This window comes from Peromyscus maniculatus, chromosome 16 (genome assembly GCF_049852395.1).
Source record: "Peromyscus maniculatus bairdii isolate BWxNUB_F1_BW_parent chromosome 16, HU_Pman_BW_mat_3.1, whole genome shotgun sequence".
Lineage (NCBI taxonomy): Eukaryota > Metazoa > Chordata > Mammalia > Rodentia > Cricetidae > Peromyscus > Peromyscus maniculatus.
The window spans coordinates 60,014,947-60,027,169 of record NC_134867.1 but is presented as its reverse complement, the minus strand read 5'-3'; the positions used below and the strand labels follow the sequence as shown (position 1 = coordinate 60,027,169).

Below are 12,223 nucleotides of genomic sequence, written 5' to 3'. Positions count from 1 at the left end.
CGGGATAATCACATGGAAAGAGGAAGAGATCAGTAAGAAGACAGTATGAGAGAGCAATGGAAGAGATGAATATCATCAGAGAACATGGGAAACACAGTCATTGTGAAATACATTCTTCTGTATCATGAAGAAGAATTTAGACTTCAGTTAGTAGAGTTCTTGCCTAGCATGCACGGAGCCTTAGGTTCAGTCCCTAGACCGTATAAACCAGACATGGTGGCACATACCTGTAGGCCCAGCACCCCAAAAGAGAGGCAGAAAGATCGGAATTTCTAAGCTCATGCTAGGCTACCTAGGAAGCTTGAAGCCACCCTGAGCTACACAAGAACACAATTTCATTTAAAAAAAAAAAAAAAAAAAAAAAAAAAAAAAGACTTCAGATTTTAAATAATTGTATTAAAGTTTTTTTTTTCAAAATTTCCCCCACCAAAAGACTAAAGAGGTTAACAATTTCTACTAAGTTCTCTAAGCTAGCTGCCCTCTAGCAACCCTGTCAACAACCCTGTCAACAACAAGAGTACAGCATCTTCCAACAGCTCACAAGCAAAGAGCTCCCCAAAGCGGCAACCTAGCAGCTTCCTAGCTCAGGGTTCACATTTCTCTACAGGAGGCTTCGTCCTTCTGAAACAGTGCTGACATGAAATCCATTTATGAAACACTTTGACAGAATGCCTAATACATTCCTGATGGCACTCGCTGCTGCTTTATCGACGACGTGTGCCTTCTGTAAGATCAAGGAGATTAACACATTCACTGAGGTCTGCAAAACAGGACAAGGGAATGCGCTTGCAGGTTGAAAAGGCAGCCTTCGCTTGGCTGTCCGTGTGCACACAAAGAAAAGCAAACAGTGTTAGCCAGGGGAGGCCGAGGTCCGGAGATCTGAGAACTCCCCGACCACACCCACTGCCTGACGGCTGTCCCTCTCAAATGAGGCCGAATCAAACACGCCTCTGAAAACAGAAGACGCTCTTTAACAAGGCACACGTGTGGGGAACGCAGTTAAAGGCTTTCAACAAGCCCTCTACAAATATGAAAGACCATCAGAACACCAGTGCGCCCTTCTGTTTCCACTCAAGTACCCTCTAATAGAAGATGAACTAAATGGTTAAAGAAAACCAGCTTGCTCTAATCAACTCTGGTAATTCACACACACCAAAAATTAATAAAATCAAATTTAAGTTCATTTAAAATTTAGTAACAATAATTCTCTTCATATGGTATATATGAAAGCTCATAAATTTTGATTTTTAGTAACAATTCAAAAATAGAGAGAATTAAAATAATAAATGCAGTAGTTAAGAATTTGGGGGCTACATATCAGATGATTCAGAACCAACTGTAACTCCAGCACCAGCAAGATCCAACACGGCCTCTTGGTCCCCACAGGAAAGTGCACACAAGCGGCATACCTCTTAGACACACACATATGAATAAAAATAACCATTTTTTTAAAGAATATGGGGGCTAGAGAGATAGCTCAGAGATTAAAAGTGTTTGCTGTGAAACCCAGAGGACCTGAGTTCAGATTCCCTAGCTCCCATGTAAGTCAGGTATGGCTGCACATGCCTGTAACCCTAGCATCTGGGGATGGGGCAGAAAACAGGCAGATCCTGGTTGAACGGCTTCGCTTCAGATTTAGTAAGAGACTCTGTCTCAAAAAAAAAGAAAGACAAAAAAGTAAGATGGAAAGCAATATAGGGAGCTATCTGATATTTTCCTCTAGCCTCTGCAGGAGAAAGTATGGGCACATGCACCTATACATACATACATACATACATACATACATACATACACACACACATACACACACACACACACACACACACACACACACACACACCTTAAGTCCTATAATTATATTTTAAAATAAACACAACTTGCTCATTATGAAAAGCTTTAGAAAAAAGTATGTTTCTGATTTTTTTTTTTCTCTGTGTGTGTGAGGTGTTTTGTTTTGTTTTTTTTTTTTTTTTTTCTTTTTCTTTTTGGTTTTTTGAGACAGGGTTTCTCTGTGTAGCTTTGCGCCTTCCTGGAGCTCACTTTGTAGACCAGGCTGGCCTCGAACTCACAGAGATCCACCTGGCTCTGCCTCCCGAGTGCTAGGATTAAAGGCGTGCGCCACCACTGCCCGGCTTGTGTGTGGTTTTTAAATTGAGATCAGACTACGTGTTAGGATTTTAAGACACCTAATCAAATTTATAGCTTTAAGAATAGAGAATTAGCCGGGCGGTGGTGGCGCACGCCTTTAATCCCAGCACTCGGGAGGCAGAGGCAGGCTGATCTCTGTGAGTTCAAGGCCAGCCTGGACTACCAAGTGAGTTCTAGGAAAAGGCGCAAAGCTACACAGGGAAACCCTGTCTTGAAAAACCAAAAAAAAAAAAAAAAAAAAAAAAGAATAGAGAATTAAGGAGCTGAGAAGATGGTTCAGTGAGTAAAGTGTCTGCTATGTGACCATGAGGAGTTGAGTTCAGATTCCTGGCACCCACATAAAGGCCAGGCACAATGGATATCTGCACCCCCAGTGCTAGGGTCGTGGGGGGACAGGAAGATACAAGGAGTTCAGTAGCCAGCCAATCTAGCTGAAATGGAGAACTTCAGGTTCTGTGAGAAACTGTCCCAAAATCTACAGTGGAAAGCAACAGAAGATACTCAACACCGACCCCTAGCGGCCACACGTGCACACACAGGTGCACGCGCACACACGCATACAGAAGGGAGGAGGGAGGGAGGACTTACTAGTTTACAGGTCAAATCAAGAGCAAAGGGAAGACCAACTGGGCATACAGGGGAATAACTTGCCAAGGACTCTTCCAATCTCTCCCCTTCTCTGGGGGTTCACATCACCACCTGAAACCAAACCTCTCTGAGGCTGGCCACAGCTTTGGGGAGTTAGCTCTCAGCTCGACTTCATAGGATGCACTTCAATCATCCAATGGGAATTTCCTGACCCAGCTCTGACGTGAGCAGCCTTAGAAGATAAGCCGAAGGCCACAGGTGGGTACGGAGTCTATTCCTGCAGGGGAGACGGGTGCTTCCAGTGGGAGGCAGGAGGAGACAACTGGGAACTGAGCAGCTCCTCAGCTCAGAACTGTCCTTTCCAAATCCTGTTGGTAATCCGCTCCCTACACTGAGTTCAAAGGAGGGCACATCAGACGGTAGAGGTATTTGGAGATCTTTCTAAAAATAGGTAGTCAAGACCCACCAAAAAGACTTCCTCTGTGACATTTCCCATGTCACTACACATTCTTTAACAACATGGTTTTTAACAGTGACAGAATTCTAATTAACTTTTAAAAAGTGGACTTAAATCCAGAAAAACCACACACTATCATGGTCCTTTATGAACAGAATACTCAAAAGCAGCTAGGAACTTACCAAGCACTGACTTCCTCACCACACCTTGTCAGAAACTATTCCAAAGGACTCTCTGTGGGAGACGGGGGAATTATGAAGAGAGAAAAAATATCTACTCTACCACCGAGGGTTTCCTAACAATTATGGATAAGGACTTCCTATAGCCCAAATTAAATCAAAAGAAACAAAGGCTGCCATGATCTAATTAGAGTAAGACTAAAGATTAAAAACAAACTATGTAACCCAACCAAGGGAAATCTGTGACAAGGGGTGGGGAAAGTTACCCACGTCAAGTCAAGAAAGAGGAACACCTAAGAGAAAGACCCTTGTCCCTCAGACAGGAAGCAATGGCTGTGACCAAGATGGGCAAGCCTACCTCCCCAGCCTGTTAGCGCTAATTATGGGGTCAAGGACCATATATATGTATGTGTGTGTGTGTGTGTGTGTGTGTGTGTGTGTGTGTATGTGTGTGTGTGTATGTGTGTGGATAGATAGACAGATAGATAGATAGATAGATAGATAGATTATGATAGATAGATAGATAGATAGATAGATAGATAGATAGATAGATTGATTCTCTACAGGCCAGAGTCACTTTGATACACTATGCCCAACAAGCTGAGGCCCAGCACCTGGACTTGCTCATTGCCAATGTGGCACAAGCCTAGGAAGACCTACAACTGTCAGCCAATCTCGTGGCCTAACATTGCTTCCATTGTCCCTTTGAGAAACTATTTCCAGCAGCCTGCCGACTTGTAAACAACATTACACAGTCCTTAAGCAGAACCCATGTCACCTGATCTAATGGGAAGATGGAGACAGGAGAATGCTATGGACAGATAACCTGTGAGGAATGAGGAACTGACTGGCAGGAAGTTAAGGCCATCTATCCATTGAGTAGGAAAGACCCGTGTATCCCCATCTTTCAGTAGAGTTCAGAACAGGATTTTCAAGGCACCAAGAGGATACACAGGAGGGAAACAAAGAGACCTGGAGAAGTGAGGAACCAGGGACAGTCAAGTCATACCCACGCCAGCATACAGCTTCTGCCACTGCTTGAGCCCTAGGTCACTGCTGTCAGCTGGCTGCCCCTTGCTGTCTCAAGTGGCCCCTGCAAAGGCACCTACTGCCACCCAAAGTGGTTTAGGTAAGAGACACACCTGATGCAGAGACAGTCCGGAGCTCCACAAGATTAGTAACAGGTGACATCCTGAATCAAGACAGACACCAACGAGCCCGAGGTGGGGATTCGAGATGACAGACAGCTAGACCAGACTGCCGAGGAGTGAGGATACTCAAATACTGTTTAAGAAGTACATCCTACTTTCACAAATGAACTTAGGAGAGAGCCACACTACACGGAGAAAATAAGAAAACCACTGGCTAGAAAAGGGTATAAAGAGATTTACTGACATGCACTTAGAAAGCTAGTGGATAAGAACAATGAGGCCATATTCAACGTAACTATTTTAACGCAAAGGTTGCAATAGCCAGGAACACTGTATCAGACTTAATAGCAAATGTATTCTGTCTTGTAAATGCACAAATATAAAAATTTTTTTTAAAAAAATCACAAAAGTAAGTTGCTTCAAATTAATTCTAATAGTTCTCCTAAGCAGTTTCAGGATCCTCTTAAAACTGACCCAGATGCTTGAAAAACAAATAGGAATATTTATTTATTCCAAAGTTTACTCTCTAAGAACAAGTGGAATCCTCTTCGAGAATTCTTTACCAAAAAGAGGGATCAGAAGTACCCACAGTGGACAATCAGCACTACTAAAACTATGACAAGGCACTGTCAGCTGGCAACCTGTTTTCTGTTCTCCCATCATTGCATAACTCACGAGGCAGGAGCAGGAGCAGAGCGCACCCACAGCAGACGTCCTGGGCGCTGGCATCTGCCCGTGCTGTGCTTGCCATACAGCTTCGGAGGCCAACATGTACAGGCCTGACTCCCACAAAAGACCTGTGCGCTAATACGGCCTTCCTGATCAATGACACACACGTACAGCCGATGAACAATGCCAGAAGCTTTATTCTGGCCTGTCAGAAAGCCAGCTAACCTGGTAACACCGAAGAACATAGTCGTGGTCTCCATTGCGTTAGGAGGCGGCGCTGGGCATATTCTGAACGTACGCAGTGAGCCTCTTGGAAATAGTTAAGAATGTGGACCGCACAGAGAAACTGGGGCTCCCCTGCAACACCGCTTACCACAGCTCGATGGCCAATCGTGCCAGAGGTCACCCCTGCCTATGGAAGAGGGGGTAGTGTCGATGACTGCAGCAAAAAGGCAAAGCAACAGCTTTACCCGGGAATCTGCTTCACAGATTTTGCTATTGTAAAATTAACTGCAACGTTGCTAAGAAAGATATTTCAAAGATCTTCTTGTTCTGTACACTGCTGTTCACTTCAAGTTGGATGGGACCCATTATCCTGACCTATTTTTATTATAACAAAGAGACAGAATCCTGGCCGGAAAGCAAGTCTGCTTTATCAATAGAAAAGTAGCATTTTCACAGCAGTTTTTTTTTTTTTTTAAATCCCTCTGCCCTTCTCAACCTCTACCTAACAACATTCACGTCCATCCCCCCCAACCCCACCCCCCAGAGTACAGTTACACAGAATTACAACGTCGGGTCTGTGGATATGAAATCATCTCTTCCTCGTGATAATTAAAGCACAAACTATGCGGCCAGACCTTTGTTTATTACCAGCTGTTAATCTTTATATATGCTATTTACCTTTGGCCTCAGTTTCCCCTTATGTAAAGGAGATGGATAGCAGAATTAACTCATAAGACTGTTGTAAAGCGGCAACACACTCAGGCATTAAGAGCTCGCGTTTATTATTTCTAAAAATAACGTGTCCAGGAGTCCAAACTGCTCAACCACTCAATATATTAGGAAAATTACGAACTTTCTGATACAAAACTTCTAAAAAATGTTGGAAGAATTCTCATAGCACTTTGTCTTAAGTTTTTAAAGAGACTGCCCCTTAAGATGTCACAGAACTATCTTGGAATTAAAAAACATAAAGCAGCGGCTTTCACAGCTTCGGGGAAAAAAACAAAATTCCTCTCTGTCAACCCAGTGGTGACAAGTAAGGATGTGAATGGCTCCTGTGTCCAGATCTCACTAAGCTATAAATTTGCTATTTCTTCAAGCAGGAAAAAGCAAAGCTATTTAACTGCCTTCTTCCTGGGATTATAGGGCAGGACCGTAACCGGGAGGAGCTGTGGGACTGTGTTCACTATAGGGGCTAGGGGGCAGCCAAAGCTTTTCCTGGGATGCAAAGGACCGGCAGTGAGGGAGCATTCAAACACAAAAAACAGGGCACGGTGAGTGTGCCTCCCAATTAAAAATTAAAGGCGTTTATAAGTAGTTAACAGAGCTTCAATGAAAGAGAATGCAACAGATACTCTGGGCACCAAAGTTCCACCCTGGAGGTTCCTGCGGTAGCAAAGTTTCACACACTAACCCTCACCAGGCTGTCGCCAAAGGACGGTAAAAAGATCTTAGCAAGGAACCCTGTCCGCAGTTTAAGCGCAGCTTCTCCCTAGGGACAGCAGGCTGGGAGGCGGAGTGCGAAGGGGCGAAAGAGCGGAGGGGCACGACGCCTCTCCTTTCCTGGAAGAAGGAAAAAAGAGGGACCACCTCCCTTCAGTCAGATCACAGAGCCCAGCCCGCGCTGCGGCGGCGGCGGCGGCGGCAGCGGCTGGAGGCAAGCGGGGGAAGTCTGCAGCAAGGGCCCCCGGGAGCAGGAGTGCAAGAGCCGGGGTTTGCTCGGGAGCTTGGCCTCGGTGCCCGGGCAGGGGTCGCGCGGAAGCCAAGCGCAGGGTCCCGGGCTGCAACCGCGCCCCTCCCGCCGCCGCCGCCGCCGCCGCCGGAGGTCTGGATGCTCCGCGCCCACCAGGCACGCAGCAGAGGACCCCACGCCCCCTTCGCGCGCAGCCCGGCTCCCTCCGAGCAGGCGCTGCAACCATGCACTCACCTCGCCGCCGGGCAGCGCTCGGGCTCGGGCTCGGGTTCCGCCGCCAGCGGTGGCGGCGGCGGCGGCGGCGGCGGCGGCGGTGGCGGCGGCCGCGGCTCCTCCATGGCGGCTGCAGGGGTGACGGCGAGGGCGGGAGGGGGCACCGGTTCGGCGACGGCGTCTCTCATCCGTGCACCGAGCCCCGCATGGCCGCGGCGGGTCGTCAGCTGCAGCCTGGCGCGGGAGACCCGGAGCCGCGGGGTGCGGGAGTGACGCCTCGACTCCGCCTCCGCCTCTAGCCCGCCGCGGGAGCCGTGCGCGCCGCGGCCATCTTGGGGAACGGCGGCCGGCCGAGCGCCGGGCTACGGCGGGCAGCGAGGGACACGCCTAGGCGGGCGGCGGAGGCTGCCGGGGCGGGGCGAGGAGGGAGAGAGGGAGGGAAGGAGGGAGGGGCGCCCCGGCCCGCGGTGCGTCAGGTGTCACCGAGGAGCCGCGGGTAGCCGCCGGAGGTCCCGAGGCCAAGGGCGCAGGAGACACCGGGAGAGGCAGGGCTAGCTGGGCGAGCAGGGATGCTTCGTACACTGGAGCCCAAGGTCGATGCAGCGCTGGGTCCTGCCTTTCGGAATAAGGATGATGTCACCCAGACGCCCACAGCGCTGACATGGAAGCACGGGCCTTCTGCAGGCTCAGATCATCAGAGTGACACACCAGGCCGGCCGCAAAGGACACCGTCCTCGCCCGGGATGCCCAAGGTTAAGAAAGCGCTTTTCCAAAAACTTGGACTGCACAGTTCCTATACTGAAGGTTTTTTTTTTTTTTAACTTAACCAAACGAGAAAGAAATTTAAGGTAAGATTTCAGAGCTAAGCTAGCTAAGGAGAGAGGACAGCCCGTGAAGTTAGCTGTGTTACAGAAACGTCTCCGTAATTAAAGAGTTGCCGCATTCCCTTGTCGTTGTTACAATAGACGACATTATGGACCTTATGGCCGGCTAGTGCTGAGTTTCTGAGTTGACATTACTTTCTCTAGTCAACAACGTGCCATCAACAAGTATTCGGTGTACATATTAGGACTTTCGGAGCCACTGAGGATGCTGCGGTGAGCAAAAGTGAACGGCTCTTTCCTGCATGGAGCTCGGAGCTTAATAAAGGGAGAGAGAAAGCAAAGCCAATACAAGCATTCAAAGGAAATGAACTGACTCTATCGTAATAAAAAAACTACATAATTTTTAAATGACTCATTTGTTTCCATTGTGTAGAGAAAGCTCAGCAGAGTATTGCCCACTTCTCTGTAATTCTAATCACCTATGTCTTTTCTCCCTACACGTTGCCGAGCCTGAGCCCTCCTTAGAATGCAGACTGAAGAAAGTTGATCTTGAAGCCTTCCCTCCGACTGCCTGGAAATGAGGGAACGGGTACATTTTGTGCCTCCCAATCACAAAACACTTGTCAAACATAACTCATCCTGAGGGAGAGCCAAGGCTATGTTTTCTTCATTTTCTGCTGGGTACTGTGTATTCTAGAAGGAGCCAAACACATTTACATTCAACTCATCATACCAAGCAGTGTGCATAGAAACCTAAATTACTTGCTACCTAATTCTCGGTGTGTGTGTGTGCAGGGACTTTTTGCCATCCTGTGCAGACTCACTGTTTCTCTGATTGCCTCTCTCTGTAGCACCTCCTGTGCCCCCAGGGTTCCAGGAGAGAGCCCACGGCACCCTCCTCTCTGTCTCCCAGAGGTGCTTCTTTACCTCTAGAGTGTGGGCTCCTTCAGAGCAGGCACCATTCTGGGTCCTGTGTTCCACCCAGCCACCAAGTGTCCCGAGTCCAGTGCTGACCCGTGGTAGGAACCTAGTAAATAATGTTATGAAGGCGTTTGAAGACAAGCCACCTCAGAACATGCCAGATCATCACCTTGCTAATTTCACTCTGAAATCCCTTCAGAAGGAGCCTACCTTCCTGCAGCAAGACAAGGTTCTTTGGGGGAGGACCTACTTCACAGAGCAGTGCTGGGAGATGTCCTTACTCTTTGGAGACTGGTAATTGAGAATTCTGTAAGCCTGGAAAGACAAACTCCAAAGTAATCCTTATCTTACTGTAGTCCCCTCCATCCACTGCCTTCTCTTTCCTAATAACACCCCTAGAACGTAATGCTCTCTCAGATAGAGACTGCTTCTGCCATTTCTTCACAAATTTAGTGTTCTTTGTCTAAAAATGTATAAAAATATCATGGTGTGGTCATTCTGAATTCTGCTTTTTTGTGAAGATCCTAGGAAATTAGTAAAAATTTCATAAATTTTTCTTGTGAATCAGCTCTTGCATTCATTAGGTTACTGCATCCACCTGAAAGCCCACAGAAAAGATAACTGGCATTCACTGGGTTGGATGTTATTAATAACTCCTATTATCACTGAGCTTTTTCACTTATAGATTAAAGTTACTGTTTAGCACATGACTGATTGCATTGCCTTTAATCATGTTCTTAAAAATATTGACATCAAAATCTATGGGAAATAGTCTATGTCTCAAAGATTGAATTCATGTTAGTGTCGGTTGCTATTATTATTATTATTATTATTGTTATTATTATTATTATTATTATTTCAAAAGTTAAAATTCAGGGCTGGGAAGTTGATGGCTCAGGGGTTAAGAGTGCATACTGCTCTTGAGAAGACCTGAATTTTGTTCCCATCACCCATATTGGACTGCTCACAAACACCTGGAACTCTGGCTCCAAGTAATCCAATCTAGAAATAAATCTAAAAAGAAAAGTTAAACTTCTCTTAGGCTAAGGTACACAACACTCACAGCTTTATTTACCAGTAATTTCAATCCCAGTTATGATGCACACACAAACCAGTGCATTCATGTGCAAAGATTTCTGCTTTCCATATAAAGTTAACAAACTATGGACATGTCAGCATGCTTATGAACTTCAAACTGTTGTGTCTCTGTGTATTACACACACACACACACACACACACACACACACACACACACACGCGAGAAAAATGGAGCAGGGGGTATTATGGTAGCACCTTAGAATCCCTTTTACAGTACTATACTAGCCAAAAGTTTTCAAAATGATCCAAAAAGAAGTTTGTGTCAAAATATATGCTAACTTACTGTTTCAAAGAACCAAGCTGCAAAGCTGCAGGTTTTAACATCATTGTTAGTGTGGTGATGCATTTTACTTAAAATAACTTTCTCCCTTCCTGGTAGTATTTGTGAGCTCTGCCAGCCAACTTCCTGTGTGACCTTTCAGAGACCTCAGCAGCCATAGCCATCTCTATTCTCAGTGGCTCCTTACAGCTCTGCCCAGCTCTGCCCAGCTCTGCCCAGCTCTGCCCAGGCAGGAACAGTCCAGACTGCTCCTGGTCTGAGGAGGCTCATTCATGGTCACTTCAGTGCTCACAGAAAAAGGCAGATTCAGAGAGAGAGAGAGAGAGAGAGAGAGAGAAGGCTCATGCCGGGTGGTAGGGTCAAGGTAAGCTGAACCTTACATATGCAGAGTGATTTTTCCCCTCTTGATTGAGACAAGGACATTTATATCTCTACCTGCTACTCAACACTCAAGCACTGGGTACATGTAAAATATATTTACTTGGCTTTAAGTAGTCTCTTATAACACTAAGTCTCATACTTCTGAACAGTGAAAAACTAGATGGAACCTCTTCAATTTTTGTTTGGGTTTTTTTTTTCCGAGGGGGGGGGGGGGTTGTGGTGGTGGTTTTCTTGTTTGTTTATTTGTTGTTGTTTACCTGAGAGGAGATTTGTTTATTTTTGTTATTTCTCCACCAGAACACATTTCAGACATTAGTCTCTGCACAAAGTATAAGCCGAGTTTCTATCCTCATTGAATGTAAGATTAAAAGTTGCATACTTAAAAAAAAAAAAAAAAAAGCTTAGGGAGCTGGAGTGACTCCAGTTCTGCATGATCCAGAGCTCTCTTCTGGCTCTCTCCTACATGTATGTAGTGCACATAAACTCATGCAGGTGTACACACATACACATAAAATTACCAAATAAACAAACAAATCTTGTTTTAAAAATTGGAACAGTATGTCTTCTTCAAGGAAATAAAACGTAAAGAGACAGAAAGTGGCCAGAGTGAGAACACAGCAGGCAGAGGGGGCGGGGGCAGTCAGCCCCAGTGTGAAGCGCAGTCCTTTTTCCTTCTGAAAGGGTGGGCAGTGCGAGCCGAGACGGCCAGCCCACAGTTCTCCACTTCTGGAGTGACTGCTTCATCCACATCTCCAAGATCCGGCCATGGTGAAAAGCAGCTTTAAAAACCGAACACTCTAAGTGGCCCGCTCCTTGTGAGCCAAGAGTCTCCTACGCATCCCACCAAACACTAAGAGATTTTGGCCTGCTTCTCTCATTGAATTGCCCACCCCCCTTGATGCTCAGGTCAGAGGTCTAGAAGACTGAGAAGCTTCAGATTGCAGTACCTCAGTTACCCTTCAGATCCCTGGAAATCAACAGCGTCTGTGCGTATGGAAGCCAGGTGCAGAGTCCAGAAGACTACACAGCGAAGAGGTCCATGCCCTTGTCAGGACCATCCACCCCTGGCTTCTCCACTTGAAGCATTTGTCCTTCCAAATACCGTTTGAGTGGTCCCCACTGGGAAGACTCTCGGAGCCCCATCACCAACAACCATCCAGCTTCCCTTCAGACTTGAACTACTTGATAAACTTGATAATTCTGTCAAGTTTTCTCTTAACATGGTGTACTCAACACTGGAGTCATTCCAGTTAAACAAGAAGGATTTGAGATTGTTAACTGGAGTGGGGGACTCACTATGTATCCCAGGATAGCTTTGAATTTGCAACCCTCTTGCCTTGTCTCCTCCTGAGTGTTGGGATTACAAACCTATTCCACCATGCATAGACTTCAAAAC

The 12,223-nt window shown here is 46.4% G+C and overlaps 1 protein-coding gene across 2 annotated transcripts in view; it reads right to left on the bottom strand.

Annotated features, from left to right (window-relative positions):
* Map3k4 (mitogen-activated protein kinase kinase kinase 4) overlaps positions 1-7,675 on the bottom strand; it is a 103,521-nt gene extending 95,846 nt beyond the window's left edge. The window contains exon 1 of one of the 2 annotated variants that reach the window (XM_015996740.2): positions 7,345-7,675. In XM_015996740.2, the coding sequence (XP_015852226.2) occupies positions 7,345-7,511 (167 nt within the window). In that variant the 5' untranslated portion in view covers positions 7,512-7,675. The remainder of the gene's footprint in view (positions 1-7,344) is intronic. The other variant, XM_042262398.2, reaches the window with a different exon arrangement.
* Between the last annotated feature and the right edge of the window lie 4,548 nt (positions 7,676-12,223).